General features: G+C 54.9%; 1 protein-coding gene across 1 annotated transcript in view; it reads right to left on the bottom strand.

Annotated features, from left to right (window-relative positions):
• Window positions 1-6353: 6353 nt before the first annotated feature.
• ZNF362 (zinc finger protein 362) overlaps window positions 6354-19595 on the bottom strand; it is a 50525-nt gene continuing 37283 nt past the window's right edge. Inside the window, 7 exon segments of the mRNA XM_027833525.3 lie at window positions 6354-10816; window positions 11365-11523; window positions 12046-12124; window positions 15166-15390; window positions 16330-16645; window positions 17239-17485; window positions 18318-18381. Of these exon segments, the coding sequence (XP_027689326.2) occupies window positions 10700-10816; window positions 11365-11523; window positions 12046-12124; window positions 15166-15390; window positions 16330-16645; window positions 17239-17485; window positions 18318-18381 (1207 nt within the window). The 3' untranslated portion in view covers window positions 6354-10699.

Raw genomic sequence — 19595 nt, 5'->3', positions numbered from 1 at the left:
GGCTTCTGCAACCTTCATAACAGCAGCGCCCTCCTTTCCCATACCAAGCAAAGCACATTGAGTTGGCCATTTAGTGCTGCGGTTTTTGTGTTAAAGTGCAGCAGCAGAAACAAAACTAACCCCTCCCCCCATCCAATTCTCTGGGATGATCGCTTTACCCCTCCCACCACTGCATGGCTGGTATCAGGGAAGATCCCTGCTAGCCAAATGCGAACAGCTCAGCACCAATGCCCCTCTCCCCAATGTGGCTAACTGCAGGGAGGATTTATTTTCAGCCACAGGCGAACAGCCAAGTAGGAACGATCACCTCTGAATGTCCCCTTAATTAAATTCCCCTATTTCAACCAGGTTACCATGAACGATATCACTCTCCTGAGGATAACACAGAGAGATAAAGAACGGATGTTGCTTGAATGCCAGCAAACACCGGGACCATACGCTGCCAGGCTTTGTCATGCAATGATACCAGATTACTTGCTACTAGCATGGCGTGGTAAAGTGTCCTACCATGGAGGACGGAATAAGGCTGCTCTCCCCAGAAACCTTCTGCAAAGGCTTTTAGAGTACCTCCAGGAGAGCTTCATGGAGATGTTCCTGGAGGATTTCCGCTCCATCCCCAGACATGTTAACAGACTTTTCCAGTAGCTGTACTGGCCACGAATGCATCCCAAGTCCTCAGGGCAAATTAATCATTAAAACACGCTGGCTTTTATAATGTGTATTATATTTTAAAAGGTACGCTCACCAGAGGTCCCTTCTCCTGCTTTTTTGGGTTGGGAGTCACGGTGAGAAAAAGATCCTGGCTGTCGGGGAGAACAGTGTGCTGTGTGCTCTCCTCAAGCTCGTCCTCCTCCTCCTCATCTTCCCCATCTGCAAAATCCTCAGACATGGTGGAGAGTATCCCATCATCAGAGTCTATGGACAGGGGTGGGGTAGTGGTGGTGGCCCCCCCTAGAATTGCATGTAGCTCAGCGTAGAAGCGGCATGTCTGGGGCTCTGTCCCGGAGCGTCTGTTTGATTCTTTGGTTTTCTGGTACGCTCCTTAAGTTTCACGCGGCACTGTGTTGTGTCCCTGCTGTAGCCTCTGTCCCTCATGGCCTCGGAGATTTTTTGAAATGTTTTGGTATTTTGTCTTTTGGAACATAGTTCTGATACCATGGATTCCTCTCCCCATACAGAGATCAGATCCAGTACCTCCCGTTTGGTCCTGATGAGCTCTGTGCTGATGAGCTCTGCATGGTCACCTGTGCTGATGAGCTTGCCTGGCCAAACAGGAAATGAGATTCAAAAGTTCCTGGAGCTTTTTCTGTACACCAGGCCCATGCATCTGAGTTCAGAGTGCTGTCCAGAGTGTTCACAATGGTGCACTGTGGGATAGCTCCCGGAGGCCAATACCGTCGAATTGCATCCACACTAACCCTAATTTGAAACGGCGATGTCTATTTCAGCGCTAATCCCCTCATGGGGGAGGAGTACAGAAATCAATTTTAAGAGCCCTTTATGTCCGAAAAAATGGCTTTGTTGTGTGGACAGGTGCAGGGTTAATTCGATTTAACGCTGCTAAATTCGACATAAACTTGTAGTGTAGACCAGGCCTAACAGATTTATTTGGGCATAAGCTTTCATGGGTAAAACACCACTTCTTCAGATGCATGGAGTCAAAAAACAAAGAATCTAAACTGGGGAAAGGCAAGGGCTGAGTCCAGGCTGAGACAAGGGTCATAAAATAGAATATCAAGGTTGGAAGGGACCTCAGGAGGTCATCCAGTCCAACCCCCTGCTCAAAGCAGGACCAATCCCCAACTAAATCATCCCAGCCACGGCTTTGTTAAGCCTGACCTTAAAAACCACTAAGGATGGAGATTCCACCACCTCCCTAGCTAACGCATTCCAGTGCTTCACCACCCTCCTAGTGAAAAAGTTTTTCCTAATATCCAACCTAAACCTCCCCCACTGCAACTTGAGACTATTACTCCTTGTTCTGTCATCTGCTACCACTGAGAACAGTCTAGAGCCATCCTCTTTGGAACCCCCTTTCAGGTAGTTGAAAGCAGCTATCAAATCCCCCCTCATTCTTCTCTTCCGCAGACTAAACAATTACAGTTCCCTCAGCCTCTCCTCAGAAGTCATGTGTTCCAGTCCCCTAATCACTTTTGTTGCCCTCCGCTGGACATTTTCCAATTTTTCCACATCCTTCTTGTAGTGTGGGGCCCAAAACTGGACACAGTACTCCAGATGAGGCCTCACCAATGTCAAATAGAGGGGAACGATCACATTCCTCGATCTGCTGGCAATGCCCCTAGTTATACATCCCAAAATGCCATTGGCCTTCTTGGCAACAAGGGCACACTGTTGACTTATATCCAGCTTCTCGTCCACTGTAATCCCTCGGTCCTTTTCTGCAGAACTGCTGCCGAGCCATTCAGTCCCTAGTCTGTAGCGGTGCATGGGATTCTTCCGTCCTAAGTGCAGGATTCTGCACTTGTCCTTGTTGAACCTCATCAGATTTCTTTTGGCCCAATCCTCCAATTTGTCTAGGGCCCTCTGTATCCTATCCCTACCCTCCAGCGTATCTACCTCTCCTCCCAGTTTAGTGTCATCTGCAAACTTGCTGAGGGTGCAATCCACACCATCCTCCAGATCATTTATGAAGATATGAACAAAACCGGCCCGAGGACCGACCCTTGGGGCACTCCGCTTGATAGGGTTAGAAGGGACTGCAAGGGTCATCTAGTTTAACCCCCTCCCAAGATGGATGATTTGTTGTGTCTAAACCATCTCCAGGGAAGGAGATTCCACAACCTTCCTAGTGTCTGTTCCATTGTTCTGCTGTTCTTACAGTTAGGAAGTTTAATCGAAATCTGCCATGCTGTAGTCTGTACCCACTGCCTCTTGTCCTGCACTCTGTGGTGAGAACAACTTTCCCGCATCTTTTTTGTGGCAGCCTTTCAAGTATCTGAAGACTGCTATCATGTCTCCCCTTAGTCTGCTCTTTTCCAAACTAATCATACTCAGTTCCTTCAGCCTTTGCTCGTATGGCTTGCATTCTGTCCCTTTGATCATCTTTGTAGCTCGCCTCTTCATCCTTTCCAGTTTCTCTACATTCTTTCTATACATTGCTGACCAAAATTGGACACAGTACTCCAGCTGAGGCCTAACCAGCACTGAGTAGAGCGGAACTATCACCTCCTGTGACTTACATGCTATGCCTCTGTTAATGCAACCTAAAACTGCATTTGGGTTTTTTGCAACAGCATCACATTACTGACTCACGTTGAGGTTGTGATCCACCATAACGCCCAGATCTTTCTCAGCAGTGCTGCTGCCAAGCCAGTTATCCCCCATTCTGTATTTATGCATTCGGTTTTTGTTCCCTAAGTGTAGCACCTTACATTTGTCTTCATTGAATTTCATTTTGCTGTCTATAGCCCAGTTCTCCAATTTATCCAGATCCCTCTGAATTTTAGCTCTGTCCTCCAAAGTGTTGGCAACTCCCTCTAGCTTTGTGTCATCTGCAAACTTGATCAGTGTGCTCTGTATACCTACATCCAGGTCATTAATAAAGTTGTTAAATAACACTGGACCCAGAAAAGATCCCCGTGGAACCCCACTTGAAACCTCCCTCCAATCCAACATCATTCCATTAATAGTGACTCTGTTTGTGGTTTTTTAGCCAATTATTTATCCACTTAAAGTTAGTTTTGTTGAGCTTGAATTTCTCCAGGTTACTTATCAGAATGTCATATGGGACTGTGTAGGAAGCCTTGCTGAAGTCCAGGTATATTATGTCCACCACATTCCTCCATCCGCCAAATTAGTCACCCTGTCAAAGAAGGATTCAAGCTGGTTTGGCAGGGTTTGTTCTTGGTAAATCCTTGCTGGCTGCTAGTGCTCACCCCTTCATCCTCCAGGTATTTGCAAATTGAATGTTTTAGACATTGCTCTAGCAGCTTTGCAGGTATCGAGATCAGGCTGACTGGTCTATAGTTCCCCAGTTCCTCCTTTTTAAAGATGGGCACTATGTTAGCCCTTCTCCAGTCCTCTGGGACCTCTCCTGTCATCCATGAGTTTGCAAATATTATTGCCAATGGCTCAGAGATTTCTTCAGCCAATTCCTTCAGTACCCTGTGATGAATAGCATCAGGCTCACTGACTTGAATTCATTCAAACTGGTCAGAAGATCTCAGACGGGTTCTTTACGTATCCCAAACTGCATCAGTTCCCCTTTATTGTCTATGGTAACTTTGCTAGTAATCCAGTCACGTGTTATTATCACATGTTGTTATCAAGAGGATGGTGATCAATTGTTCTCCATGTCCACTGACAGTAGGACAAGAAGTATATAAGAATGTTATTACTGGGTCACACCAATGATCATTTTTCAGAGTAGCAGCCGTGTTAGTCTGTATTCGCAAAAAGAAAAGGAGTACTAGTGGTACCTTAGAGACTAACCCATTTATTTGAGCATAAGCTTTCGTGAGCTACAGCTAGAATCATATAATATCAGGGTTGGAAGGGACCTCAGGAGGTCATCCAGTCCAACCCCCTGCTCAAAGCAGGGCCAATCCGCAACTAAATCAACCCAGCCAGGGCTTTGTCAAGCCTGACCTTAAAAACTTCTAAGGAAGGAGATTCCACCACCTCCCTAGGTAACTCATTCCAGTGCTTCACCACTCTCCTAGTGAAAAAGTTTTTCCTAATATCCAGCCTAAACCTCCCCCACTGCAACTTGAGACAATTACTCCTTGTTCTGTCATCAGCTACCACTGAGAACAGTCTAGAGCCATCCTCTTTGGAACCCCCTTTCAGGTAGTTGAAAGCAGCTATCAAATCCCCCCTCATTCTTCTCTTCCGCAGACTAAACAATCCCAGTTTCCTCAGCCTCTCCTCAGAAGTCATGTGTTCCAGTCCCCTAATCATTTTTGTTGCCCTCTGCTGGACTCTTTCCAATTTTTCCACATCCTTCTTGTAGTGTGGGGCCCAAAACTGGACACAGTACTCCAGATGAGGCCTCACCAATGTCGAATAGAGGGGAACGATCACGTCCCTCGATCTGCTGGCAATGCCCCTACATATACATCCCAAAATGCCGTTGGCCTTCTTGGCAACATCTTAGTATCCATGTAGCTTAGTATCTGGTCTTCTGACAGTGGCTGGTGCCAGAAGCATTAGAGGAAATGTACAGAAAAGGGCAATTACCAAGTGATCCAGCCCAGCTTCTGGCAGTCAGAGGTTTAGGGACACCCAGCGCATGGGGTTGCAACCCTGACCATCTTGGCCAATAGCCATTGATGGTCTTATGAATTTCTCCATGAATTTATCTAATTCTTGTTTGAACCCAGTTATGCTTTTGGCCTTCACAACAATATCCCCTGGCAAGGAGTTCCACAGGTTGACTGTGCGCTGGGTGATGAAATACTTCCTTTTGCTTGTTTTAAACCTGCTGCCTGTTCATTGGGTGACCCCTGTTTCTTGTGTTATGGGAAGGGGTAGATAATGGGTTTAAGCTGTAGCATGGGAGATTTAGGTTAGATATTAGGAAAAACTTGCCAGCTGTAACTGTAGTTAAGCTCTGGAACAGGCTTCCCAGAGAGATTGTGGAATCCCCACCATTGGAGGCTTATCAGAACAGGTTGGCCAAACACCTGTCAGGGATAGTCTAGGTTTACTTGGGCCTGCCTCAGTGCAGGGGGCTCGACTAGGTGACTTCTCAAGGTCTCTTCCAGCCTGACAGTTCTGCGATTCTACGCACTCACTGTCTGAGAGCCCCCTCGAAGTAACAAAGCCCTACAGGTGCATCTGAAGAGTGCACACCTTCCCCTGAGCCTGCTCAGTGGGTTCTCTCTGCCAGGTGAGCTGCTGAGAGACAGCAAGTTCTACTACTGCAAGCCAGGACAGGAGGGGAGCAGGGATGATGGATGGCTGTGGGCTGATTCCCTCTGCTTCACACCTTGTGTCATTATTCACATCCATGTAAGGGGGTGAAAAATAGGACTCAGTCTGCATTCTCTGCTCACCCCAATGGGAGCCTCTTGTGCCTTGTGTAATTTACACTCCCAACCCTGTACAGCACCCTGCACACAGTGCCCAAGACGGTCAAATCACACTTCCCCTTCCAGTCTCATCCATGCATCTCAAAGCACCGTTCAGCAGTGGTCCAGTTTCATCATCTCCATTTTACACACGGGGAAATTGATTTGGAGGCAAAGTGACTCGGCCAGGGTCATACAGCACAGAGGAGAGAACCCAGGAGCTCTGATTTCACTGCTGTACTATGGCCCCAACTGGGTCTCCACCCAGTTACCACCCTGGCTATCTCAGAACAAACCAGCCTCACAGCTGCCAGGCCTTCAGAAGTTTGCATGTACAGTTTATTTTGTTTCACAACAGAAATACAAAGAGAAAAATTGTTTTGAATTTTTTAAAACTTTTTTTCTTTTAAACATAATGCAAACTTTCGATATGGAAGCCGCAGCCTCCTCATGTCTTTCCGTTAACCACAATGCGAGACAGAGAGAAGGGGGAGGGAGAATCCTTTTTTTTTTTTCCTTTTTCTTTTTTAATAAGGTAATAACTAGATCTAGAGACACGTGGCCTGGATTTTCATATAGAAAAAAAAAGAAAAAAAAAAGATGTGTTAACAGTATGTATAAGAGGCATATTTACACAGTATTAACATGCTGACAAAAAGGTTACAATATTGAATATCGTACAACATCAATTCAGAAACAAAGGTCAGGGCAGAGGGCAGGGTAAAAAGAGAATCAAATTAATAAACAGAGTAGGCAATAAACAAACAACCTGGTAAAACAATGATATAGTTAAGGCTTAAAAAGTGTATAAAAATAACACAGTTAATATCCAAAACGGAACCAAAGAGTACATAATATATATGAGTTTTTGTCTAGTCTTTTTTGGAGGGCTGAGGGAGGTGGGGCATTCTTCCTTCTCTATACATAGGTGTTATGTGTGTATACACACACACACGCACACACACATATAACTCCATGTATCCATCCATCCACACACAGGCATGGGCATGGCTTTCCAAACAGGGAGGCTGGCAAGGAGCTGGGCAAGCCCATCTGCTTGCTGCTTTAATACTATATTGAATTGGTTTCACTCAACAGGAAGGGATCTATGGTTTGCTGCTGGGAGGGGAGAGGGATGGGCTAGATCCACTCTGCTTTTATAAATCTCTCATGGTTGGGAGGGTTTCTGTTCTGGCAGTGAAAGGCTTCAGTGGCCACAGACAGCTGTATCACCTCCTGCTTGGGAGGATGTTCTCTCTGGCAATGCACAGCGCCTCCTGCTGGGAGAAGCTGGGTTAGCGTGTGAGCAGCCAGCCAGTGCTTCTAGTTGGAGCAGTGGTGAGCTCTCCATCAGTCCCAGCTCCTACCTAGACCCTACCGTGGCCCTGCTGAGCTGACCTAGCTCTGAGCTCCCGCCCAAGAAACGCTGCCCTCATTGACTCCGGCTGGGCCAGGCCCCTCCAAAGCTGCTGCACTGGAGGTATTTACACATGGCGAATCATTCTTCCTGCTGCATTTGCTTCGGCTAGGGGAATCCCCCTCCGGTCCATCTGGCCTGAGAGCGGGCTCTGCAGCTCCCAAAACAGCCCAGTGCCCCCAAAGGCCAGAGATCAAGCTGGTGCCCCAGCTGTCCTGAGGGAATCACATGGAGGGCAGTGGGATCCATGCCTGGGGTACCTCTACTGTACCCAGTGGGGTGACCCCAGGGAAGAGAAGGGCCTCGTGTCTCACGTTGCTGGATTTCTCCCTCCTAAGCTTGCTCCAAGGTCCCTGCCATGGGACTGCACTGCTGGGGGGCTGATTTCCAGGCGGTGCCGGGGAGGTGGGGAAGGAACGCCGCTCCGGAAATACAGACCTCTCTGCGTTTCTCCCATTGCTTGTCTGACCAGGCACACGGTCCCAGGACAGAGCGAGCCAACCCCCTCAGGCACTGCCAGTCCCTGCTACTGGGCATAGCCCCCAGGGCACACAGACTTTCCTCTTCCCCTTTAGTGCTTTAGTTTGCTCGGGAGGGAGCTGGTTTGTTACCTGCATCCCAGGAGGGCTCACGGTCTGATCCTGCCCCACTAACCTCTGGAAGAGCTTTGTCATGGCAGCAGAATCAGACCCCAACAGATCAGAATTTCAGATCCAAGCGGTGCTAATGTCACAGCTCACCTCCGATGCCAGCAACAGGGAGCAGGGGCAACACAGGCTGTCCCCTGCACTCTCCTGCTCATCTCCCCAAGTCCTGCAGAGCCCTACTGTGCTCAATACAGCCATTTGCAAGTGACCCTCAAATCTAATTCTAACCGGCCCTGTTTCACACAGCACAAGCTAAAGCCCAAACCACGGTGCCGGCTGAGCCCAGGTAGGGTCAGCCAAGTTCAGAACAAGTGACTTGTGCTGACAGAAAAGGAGGACTTTGGCACCTTAGAGACTAACCAATTTATTTGAGCATGAGCTTTCGTGAGCTTCAGCTCACTTCATCGGAAGTGCTGACAGGTGCAGCTGGTCAGAAATGGAGCCAGTCACAGGCCCTCGTGTGCACAGGGCGAATGGGAGCTGTGCCCCGCCAGCAGCTCTTCCAATGAGCACCAGGCCAGCCCCCAGGCGCATCTGCGGGCTGGCGTGGGAGTCCCTGCCCCAGGCAGCTGTCTCCAGCTGTTACTGTGCCCGCCAACAGGTGCTCTGCAGGTGGGCTCACTACCATCCTGCACAGACACGGCAGGCGCCACAGCAACGGACTGCTCCAAAGCCCCAGAGACCCAGGGCACGGAGCCAGCGCTAGCCTCGCCGCAGGGTTCAGGGACCCAGCGAGAGGCAGGGACCGGCACCAGACGAGGTTTCTATGTGAATCCTGTGAAGGTGCAGAAAGCGCTTGCCAGTGCCCTGCTGGGAACCTGGAGGGAGGAGCAGAGTTAAGGGAACCCTTAGCTGGGAGGGCCAGAGCTGGCGTGTAGGAGCCCGCTGTACTGCATTGCGCAGGGGGTGGTAGCTGGGGGTCTGGAGGGAGCTTTCCCATGGGGCGGACTCCCCTCTCCCACATGCAACACTCTGCCTGGGGCCCAGCCCCTTGATAAGCAAACACAGGATCCAGGAGGTAATGGTGAGAGAGGAGACCCCAGGCTGCCGCTACTCTGGAAACCCTGGTAGGTTGCTGTGGTGCCCGGGCTTCCGGAGCAGCAGCCCTAGATGCCCATAGTGGGGAAGAGAGATTGAAAAGTAATCCACGTCAAAGAGCATAACCTGCAGCGAGCCCCCTGCACCCACCTCTCACACTCGCTCTTCTGTAGCGAACGCCCCTTCATAGCTCAGGACAATCCCTAGTTAGCACCAGGTGGACTCGGGGGGAGGTAGCAGATCGTGGGCAGCTGAGGCTCCCAACCCCCCCACCCAGATCCTCAGCACCATGACCAAAGTGCTCCTCCACTCCCATACACCATGGCTGGCCTAGCAGAGCTGGAGTCTGGAAAGGGGAGCCCCACAGCTGGGCCTATACCAGAACTGGCCACAGTCTGCCCGACTCCTGCCCCAATCCTACAGACTACAGCTCCCAGCAGGCAATGTGCTTTCCCGATCTGGCGGGATACTGCTTAGCTCACACTAGAGCACGGCATGCTGGGACCTGTGGTCTTCATGGGCTGCATCTCTGGATTCCACACAGGCATGACCAGCCCTGCTCTCCATGAACTTGGCCAGCCCCAGCTGTGTCCCTGTCGTAGGCTGAGCGCCTCCTCCGGCAGCCACCACACTTACCCCCAGCTGGGCGCAGCCCCAGCAGCGATTCCTCGCGCCGCCGGGGAAATGTGCACGGACCATGGCGTGGCCGCAGGGACAGCCAGTCCTGTGCAGCTCCAACCGGGACAAATGAAACAAACAAAAGGAAACAACCAAAACGTCCCAACGAGGTTAGACAAAGTGGCAGAGGGACGAGCCCCAGTGGGGAACAGCGACGTCTGTGGAACAAAGGTCTCCCTCTTGCGGCTGCTGCTCCAGCACCTGTCCCCGCGCCAGCAGATCCCACCTCTCCAGCCAACAGGTTAACCCATTCCCTCCTCAACTGGCCTCACGCTGGCTCCCAACGGAGAGTCCAGGAGGGGCAGCAGATACCAAGCGCCAGGCTGGGTACGTCCCAGAGTCTCATCCTGAGGCTGAAGGGGCCCGAGCGCCAGGCCCTGGATCCTGCCTGCCACGCCATCCAGCGCTTCTCTGTCCAGTTTGGGTTTTCGGTTTTAGCAGCACCAACTTCTTGGCCAATATATATATATATCTCTCTATCCCTCTCTCTCTACTTGTATCCAAAAGAGAGCAGAAAGGAGTACGGAGGATGGGGCAGAAAGAAGGGAAAAAAAGAAAGAAAATGAAGGAATCAAACAGAGATTCAAAGTGCTCTGAAATAGTCTTTGGATGTCACCAAAACTGTGGACGAGTCCCTGGCTCTCCCGGCAGGGTGCTGGGGGTGGGGCCAGGGCCGAGGGGTGTTTTCCAAACATTAATTCATTCATTAATTTCTCCCAAAAGATGAGTGTCTTCACAGTCGCTCCCCGTGACTCGGCAGGCGCGGGCACTCGGTGGCGGTGCTGGGGGGTGGTGGTCCGTGTGATCGTCTCCAAGCTGCCCCCTGGCGATCCGGAATTGGGGGGAGGAGAGCTGCGCAGGGTAGGGGTGGGCAAGGAAGCCCCAGATTAGATGAGTGAGATCCGCACTGGGATGCTGGGTGACTCCGTCCTTTGAGGCGAGTGCTGGCTCACTAGGTGTTCCACCACGGTGTGTTTGGACATGTGCTTCATCAAATACGTCTCCTGCGGGGAAAGAGCCGGGAGCAGGGTAAGCGCTGCAGCTAGGAGGGTTGGGCCCACTGCCTGCCTCCAGTGGGGATGGAACTGACCCATCCCCGGCACCCTCTGTGCCCAGAAGGGAGCCCGCACCCCATGCCCCCACCCGGAATCCATCCTCATTCACCTGCCTGGGAGAGCTACAGGACAACTCAGAGGTGACAAGCTGATTGGCTCTCCCAAGGGATCTGGCGGGAAGAAGCCCAGGCTTCAGGCTCTAGCCAATAGAAAACAATTTTCTCTTACCAGCTGGTTTGCGAGTGGCTGAAGCCTGATGCCTGCAGCACCGTAAGAGCCTCCCTCCCAGTGCTGGGATGACTGCTGCGCTAAGGAGCTCCTCAGCCATTGAGCACCTGGCTGTGGGCAGAGACACCCTCCCTTTCTCATCCCGCGTGGCTGAATTGGCGCAGGCTGGGGGCATGAGCCGTCTCTGGAACAAACCCTGCCAGTGGCACCTCTGGCCCCATCCCTGCCTTGGCTGGTGCTCGGCTCCCCACGCCTCCTGCCACACTCACCGAGGTGTAGGCCCTCCCACACATGCTGCAGCAGTAGGCCTTGGCGTGCTTGATAGCGTGGGCGGAGAGGTGGATCTGCAGCGATGCCGAGTCCGAATACGCCCGGTAGCAGTTCGGACACTTGTAGGGCTTATCCTTGTTGTGCTGTCGCTGGTGTGACTGTGAGGGCGGGGAGGAGGCACGGGCAGCGTTACATGGCACAATCCATGGCAGCTCTTGGGCCGTGCCCCCCCATGCCCAGCGGCTGGGGGACCATGTAGAGCAGCCTGCTCTGCTCCCAGGATCCACACCAATGGCAGACCAGACACCCCTGTGGGACAGGGGCCAACGACTATCGATCCCCACAGCCCCCTGCAGGGCTCAGGGCATTGGCGCCACCTCCCCCAGTCCTAGGTCCCCAGACACTGACGCTGCTCCCTGGAATCACATCCATTGGGTTGGAAGAGATGTCTCCCCCTTCCCTCCAACTGCCCAGCTCCATGCCCTAGGCCAGGGGTTTACTCCTCTTCCCCTTCCCCCATCAGCCTCTTAGTTTCTGCTCCCCACCCCCATCAAGAGCTCTCTGCCCCACTCCATCCCCATCCTGCAACCACTTGTGTCTCCCCACTCCAAGGGCTCGGCCCCCTGTGGGCTGACCCCACTGGGCTGGGCACATGCCGGGCACCCAGCCAGGGCACTGACCTGGAGGTTGGAGAGCTGCGTGAAAGCCTTTTCACAGCCAGGGTGTGGGCACTTGTAGGGTCTGTCGCCAGTGTGAATTCTGCAACATCAACAGGCATGTCAACCCAGGCCCTGCCTAGAATGGGATCAACCCCCCTGCCCTACTCTACCGTGGGGATGCACCAGCCCTCTAAGGCCCCAGCACACACAGGGTACCTGGACAGCCCCCTTCTCTCCTGCCCCACTCAGTGAGCAAGGGAGTGCAAAGTGGCTCTGTCCCCCAAAAGGGCTGCGTCTGTTAGCATGCTGGATTCCAGCCCTGCGAGAGCCACAAACACAAAAGCAGGAGCCAGCCCCCTCCCGCAATGGGGTGGAGCCGGACCACCCCAGCTGCAGGGCAATGGGCCCCCAGCATGCTGTCTAGCCAACGCCAGCTTGGGGCAAGCCTCCCCTTGCCTTCCCTGCAGTTAGAACCCGAATGTCCCGTTCGCACAAACTCCTTCACTCAAGTCCAGTGGTGCTTTTAGCTCAAGCTGGCTGGCCCGAGACGTGCACCACTCGTCACCTCCCCTGCTGTGGGGCCACAGACTAGTGCCACTCAAGTGCTGCCGGTCTGCCACAGCCTTCCCACCATGCTCCCCCGTTCCCGGAAGGACAGATGAGTTCTTCCTCAATCCCCTGGGAAAGTACTGACAGAGCCGCCCAGCCCCCTCAGCGTGAACGCCCTGGGCTGTGCCCCCAAAAGTCCTAGCGCCTCACACAAGCGCGGGCAGTGCCAGGGCAGACCTGGCAGCGGGAGAGCTCTGACACAGCCTGGCCGTGCTCACTGGAGCTGGGCTCTCTCCAGAGGAGTCACACAAGCTAACTCCGGGGTGAAGACAGACACCGCAAAAGCACTGGCACCACCTGGCAGTTTAGTTATTTCCTGGTCAGCAAGATCATGGAGTCTGACTTGTCCAGCCCGGAGGCAGGGCAGAGCTGCCACCTCTGAGGTGCAAAAACCCAGGACAACCAGGATGCTCCTGGGCCCATTAGACTGGCCACGTACTGAGCACCCTGACAGATCTCCCAGTACAGCTACCTCAAGAGAGGGACGATCCTGGGCAAACCTGGACAGGTGGCACCCTTAAGGGAAAGAGGGAGGAAGGTTATAGGGCCAGTCCAAGGAGGCAGGCAGGGGATGGCTGGCCTGTCCCAAGGGCTCACAGGAGGCAATTGTCCCTCTGGCTTCATTCCACGCAGGCGCCCAGAGTAGAGGGGCCAGCCTGCTCCTTCATGTTTCACGCTAGGGGGCAGTGCAGGAACCCAGGGGCAAAGGGAGAGGAAGCCAAGGGTGGGAATAGGAGTCAAACCCTGTATCATTCTAGGGGTCCTGAGGTGGCCAGAGAAACGCTCTCCCAGACAGGCCCAATCGGAAAGCCTGGGCTAGATAGCAGCCTTCAACTACCTGAAGGGGGGTTCCAAAGAGGATGAAGCTCGGCTGTTCTCAGTGGTGGCAGATGACAGAACAAGAAGCAATGGTCTCAAGTTGCAGTAGGGGAGGTCTAGGTTGGATATTAGGAAAAACTATTTCACTAGGAGGGTGGTGAAGCACTGGGATGGGTTACCTAGGGAGGTGGTGGAATCTCCATCCTTAAGAGGTTTTTAAGACCTGGCTTGAAAAAGCCCTGGCTGGGATGATTTAGTTGGGGTTGGTCCTGCTTTGAGCAGGGGGTTGGACGAGATGACCTCCTGAGGTCTCTTCCAACCCTAAACTTCTATGATTCTAGATTCCACAGCTCCATGCAACAGGATGGCTGGGCACCTGTTCACAGGCAAAATCTGGCACCTGGCATGAGACACCAGGGGCACGTGCCACACACCCTGTGCATGCAAACACTGGTGCAAGGGGTGCAGACCTATCACCACTGAGCCAGGTCTCATAGGTTCTGGTGAATTTTTACATGGCTCTTGGGGTGCTCCAGGCTGGACACACCTCAATGGTACAGATGAAGCGGGGGGCTACCAGTAGCTGGCTCCTGTCAGGACAGCAGTGGCATATCCAGGCTGTGCTTATCCCAGTGCATTCTGGGACTCCTGAGGCTGCTATCCCATAGTTAGGGCCCTACCAAATTCACAGCCATGAAAAAACGTGTCACGGCTTGTGAAACCTGGTCTCCCCCTGTGAAATCTGGTCTATTGGGTGCTTTCACCCTCTACTCTACAGATTTCACAGGGGAGACCAGAGTTTCTCAAATTGGAGGTCCTGACACAAAAGCAGGGTTGCCAACCTTCCAGGATTGTCCTGGACTCTCCAAGAATTAAAGATAATATCGTGTGATGAAACCTCCAGGAATTCATCCAACCAAAGTTGGTAACCCTACCCAAAAGCGAGTTGCAGGAGGGGTTGCAAGGTTATTTTACAGGGGTCACGGTATTGCCACCCTTACTTCTGTGCTACCTTCAGAAGTGGTAGCCAGAGAGTGGGTGGCTGTTGGCCAGGTGCCCAGCTCTGAAGGCAGCGCCCTGCCAATACCATACCGTGTCACCCTTTCTTCTGTGCTGCTGCCGGCTCCGCCTTCAGACTGGGCTCCCGGCCAACAGCCACCACTCTCCAGGTGCCCAGCTCTGAAGGCAGCACCAGTGCAGAAGTAAAGGTAGCCATATGAACCCCCGCTACAATAACCTTGTGACCCCCCCCAACTCCTTTTTGGGTCAGGCCCTTTACAATTAGAACACCCTGAAATTTCAGGTTTAAATAGCTGAAATCTTGAAATTTACCATTTTTAAAATCCAATGACCATGAAATTGACCAAAAAGGACCATGAATTTGGTCCCTCCCCTACCCATAGTGCCCGGCACTGTTGATGGGTGAAGGTGGCTAGGGGTAATCTCCCCCTACAAAGCACTGCACTGCGGGACCATCGGGGGGACAGAGGAACTGGTGAGGCTACAGCTTCCCAGCTGCTCTGGGACAAAGGCTGTGGGACAAAGCAGTTCAGCCAGACAGGAGTGACAGCTGGACAAGCCTGTCAGAGGCCTGTTTGCTCTGCGATGCCACGGGGCATGCAGGTGGCACCTGCTCAGAGCCAGCCAGGCACTGGCCATTGCAACGCTCCCCAGTCAGCTGGGCCCCGTTCCCTGGGCAGCCCCACCCCTCACCTGGTGTGCTGCTGGAGATGGGAGAGCTGGCGGAAGGATTTCTCACAGTAGGAGCAGTGATACGGCTTCACGCCCAGGTGGATGCGCAGGTGCTGGGCCAGGTAGGAGGCGTTGGCGAAGGATTTGGAGCAGTGCGGGCACTTGTGGGGTTTGGCCTCTGTGTGTGACTTGGAGTGGATCTGCATCTCCGACTTGGTGAAGAAGGTAAGGGGGCAGACTTTACACCTGGGAAGGGACAGCGAGAGGGGCCCAGGGGCATCAGGCAAGGGAATGGCAAGCAGCACGCCCCCCGCCAGGCCCTGCACCTTGGAGACATGCTGCCAGCTCTAGGACGGCGTGCCCTGCAGTGCTACAGGGACCGGGGTCTGAGAACAGTGCGGGACATGAGGCCATTGCAGCCCCGGCCTGCCCCGGGAGTAACTCCGGCCTGGCTGCTATGGGCCAGATCCACCGAACAGGCCTGGCTTCCTACCCAGGACTTGTCCCATTCCCTGGTGATGGGCACACACTGTTCTGTAGGCTGCAGGGAGCAAGGGGAAAGCCCATGGGAAGCCAGTGTGGTGGGGCAGGGCAGCCAGTCTCTGATGGGTCCCACAGCAGCGTCATGGCTGCAGAAGCTAGCAATGCGGAGACTGAGGACAGCTGGAGGGGGGAGCACAACTTCCGCTCACCAGCACTGGGTCAGTAGCCAAGGGACCATCTGACCTTTCAGTCCACACAACTGTCCCCCACAAGACAGGCAACTGTGAGCCCCACATTCCACCGATGGGGAAACTGAGGCACAGAAAAGGGAAGCGACTTGCCCAAGGTCACCCAGGGAATCAGTGTCAGAACCAGGAACAGAAGGAACCCAGCCACCCTGATTCCCACCCCCCTCCTAAGGATGGGACTAGGACACAGGAGTCCTGGTGCCAGTCCTGTGCTCATGCCCCACACTGGCACAGAGGGTGGTGCATGGAGGGTGGGGCCACACCTCAGTAGAGGCCTGGCCAAACGAAGGCCGTAGGGTGGCACCCGAACAGAAAGGGGCTGTTCCCATGCCAGGTGCCCCTCCTTCAGCAGAGGGAAGGGAGCAGCCAGCAGAGCCAAGCTGGTGTGCGGGCTGCCTGCCAGCCCAGGGCTCCTGGGGCTGAAGAAGTGGCACTTTGCTGCGTATGTTCCAACCTGTAGGTTTTGCCCTCTTTAGCGGTCTCGCCTGAGGCCAGGATGGGGTAGGGCACCACGAGGACGGGCGGCCCCGACGGGTTCTCCGCCTTGATCTTCTTCCGCCCTCGCTCTGACTTGGGCGCCCCCAGCAGGCTGTGGCCCTGGATTGTCTTGATGGAGTCCAGGAGTGGGGGGCTGGTGATCCCTGAGATGAGGGTGGGCGAGGAAGCGATGAGTCTGCTCTGGCTGGTGGAGGTTGGGGTGGAGGGGGTGCTGGTGCCAGTGCTGGATTCCGAGGTGCTGACCGCGGGGGCACGGGAGGCCAGCCCCAGACCTGAAAGGTAAAGGGGGAGGGTGGGGGGTCACTGGCACGCAGCTCAGCAGGGATGGAGCTCGCCCTTCTCCCCCAGGGGGCAGCCAGCTTTGGGATACTAAGCCCCCATCACAGGAAGCTCCCCAGACAGGCGTGGCTTCCCCGATACAGCTGATCCCACTTAGGGGACCCGAGCCATGGGAGGGGGGGCTGACCCATTGCCCCCCCAAAACTCCCAGCCCCTGATAATGGAGGCAGGAGGGGACCCCCTGCAGCTGCAACATAGCACACGGGGGTTCCCTGTGGCAGAAACATAGCACTGAGAGGTTCCGTACCCCGTCGGCAGAAAGGGCAGCGGGTGAAACAGATCGTCCTGCCAAGGGGGTGAGCATGGCCTAAGAGTGGGGGGCAGAGCCAGCCTCTGCCTAGGGATCCTGCCAGGTAATCTGGGTTCCCTCAAACACAGGGGGCTCCCCTCCTCTGGAGGGGAGTCCTGTCCCTTCCTGCCTGAGCAGAGATGCACATCCCTACCCCTCTAACCCTGCTCAGAAGCCCCTCTCCTTCCCTTCCCCCACCCCACGCTGCTCCCCACGGTGCTGCTGGGCTGTGGTTACCTGTGACCGTGCTGGTGGCCGGCCGGGCATGCAGGGCCACGTCAGGCTGGGGGACGGCCTGTGGGTGCAGCCCTGGGACCTGCTGCAGTTTGGGGAGGGACATGATGGACTGGCTGCTCTCCGCAGGCGAGGGGGGCACCAGCAGGGGCTGCTGGGAGGACACCGAGGTTGGGGGCAGGTGAGGGGGCCGGATCTTCTCTGCCATCAGCTGCTCCTTGATTTTATTGATCAGAACCAAGTTGTCCAGCTGGGACGAGGAAAGCAAGATGCACACGTCACTGCCAGAGGCACGGGAGCATGGCAGGTACTGGCCCCACGGGGAAGCTGCCAGCCCCGGCACAGCACAGGCGAGAGGACACTAGCTCCCACCCCCCAACTGTGCCACTGTTCTGGGGCATGGCCCCTCCCCTGCAAATCCACCTGTGGAGAGGGGAAGGGTGCTCCCACCCGCGGCCCCACCTCTGCGACTGCTTGGGGGAAAGAGGGCCAGACTCTTGCTGGAGCTGCATGCGTCCCAACATGCAGAGGGGCCCCCAGCACTGGCAGATCCTGTGCCAGCATGTGGCCCTGAGCTTCCACCCCCCCCACCAAGCTAGCTGGCACACTGCTCTGCGCTGGGAGGCCTGCCAAAGGCTGCCCCTCGCCCAGCCAGCCACAGCTGGGGTATCTGCCATAGATGCTGCAGACGGAGCAGAGGCAGTAGCTCATCTAATGCACTCTCTCGCGCACCCCCCTACCCCCCGGAGCTCAGGGCCGGATTGTCCCTTCTCGTCTACCCCTGAGCCTCGCAAGGGGGCTCCCTTCCCTGGCTCCCCAGCCCAACAGCTCCGTGGGTCCTGAAACGTGGTCTCTCATCGCCACTTGCCACAGGACTTTAGCAACCTTAATCTCTCCCCAGGGGTCAGTCCCTCCCCGCCATGGCCCTGCCCACTGCTCTTCCCGGGGTCTCGGCTGGCCCTGCCACAGCCCCCAACAGCCACTACCTGGGATCGTGCTGCTCTGCAGCCGGACCTCACCCACGACTGCAAAAAGCTGCCCCTCCTCGCTTCTCTTGCTGCAGGGTAGGGAGGGGGTCTTACCTGGCTGGGCATGGTGGGAGGGGGCGGCCAGAAGTAGGGGTTGTTAAAGCGAGGCTCCGCCATTCTGCAAGGAGGCAAACAGAGAGAGGGTCACAGTGTGGCACTTGCTGCTGGGCTCCGTTACCCCCTCCACAGCTCAGTAGGTGCCACACAGCAAGGCCTGGCCAGGTCACGCACCCACCCACTCCCTGCCAGGCCCAGCCTCCTCCCCATGCAGGACAGATGGTGCCAGAGCTGGAACTTTGACATGACACGAGAGTTTTATCCAGAGCTACGGGCCTGGGACCGACTCCATGGGGCAGGGGCGCATGTGGTGGGTTTATTCAACACATCTGTGCATGGTTTATCCTCTCCCGCTCTGCACACCAGGCCCACGCCCCAGCCCATCTCGTCAGGCTCAGTGCATGAAATCAGTGTCGGGGCCTCTGCTTCAGGGCAGCCCCTCTGTCCCCTGTAGGCAGCAGGTGACACTGTGGGGGTCCTGCCCCCAGGTGCCAGCTGACAGCAGCAGAAGGCTGCCCCTCCTGCCCCAAGAAGGGCGATGGCTCGGTTGTGTTGGTCTTTTATGAAAGGGCCTGTGAGGCAGCAGGGTGCCCCTCTCCCCCACCAGCATGGCCCTGGGGTTCAGTGTAGTCGCCATCTCGGGCAGCAGGGCTCCCTCAGCCATAAGGATTCCCCCTTCACCCCCTAGAGACCACCCTCTGGTCCCTTCACTGGAGCCATCCACCTCCAGCTCAAGGGCCTGGGAGCCAAGGGACACTGCCTGGCTGGGGTGAGCCGCAGCACCCCCAGGCCTGGCAATCAAACCCAGATCCTGATGGAGCTGGAGGGTGCTAAGGAGCAGCTGCTCTAGGATCCTTTTGGCTGGAAAGACGGTGGCAACAACACAACATTTGAGGGTCGAAGGCAAAGCAGGGCCATGTGGGAGGAGTCCCCAAGGGGTCAGAGTGGGACGAGGACGGCACCCCTAAGCCCCATGCAGGAAAGCTCTGTGGCTCCCAGGGGGTAACCAAGATGGAGGGTGCCTTCCCCAGACCATCCCTGCACAGAGAGTGTGGGACGATGGAGGATCACCACAGACCTGGAAGACAATGAATCAATAACAGCCCACACCACCTCATACCCCTTCATGGCTCAGCAGGAACCCAGTGCCCCACCAGATCTCACCAGCTCCTCTCAGTAGAGAAGCAGAGACTAGTTAAGGCCCATCTAATCCAGCACGGGGTGGGAGGGGGGAGAGAGAGAAGAGTCCCCTGCAATCGGCTCCCTGGGCTTTGC

The sequence above is a fragment of the Chelonia mydas genome, chromosome 18, assembly GCF_015237465.2.
Source record: "Chelonia mydas isolate rCheMyd1 chromosome 18, rCheMyd1.pri.v2, whole genome shotgun sequence".
Classification (NCBI taxonomy): Eukaryota; Metazoa; Chordata; order Testudines; family Cheloniidae; genus Chelonia; species Chelonia mydas.
The sequence above is the reverse complement of the archived record's forward strand: the minus strand, read 5'-3'. Positions and strand labels throughout refer to the sequence as shown.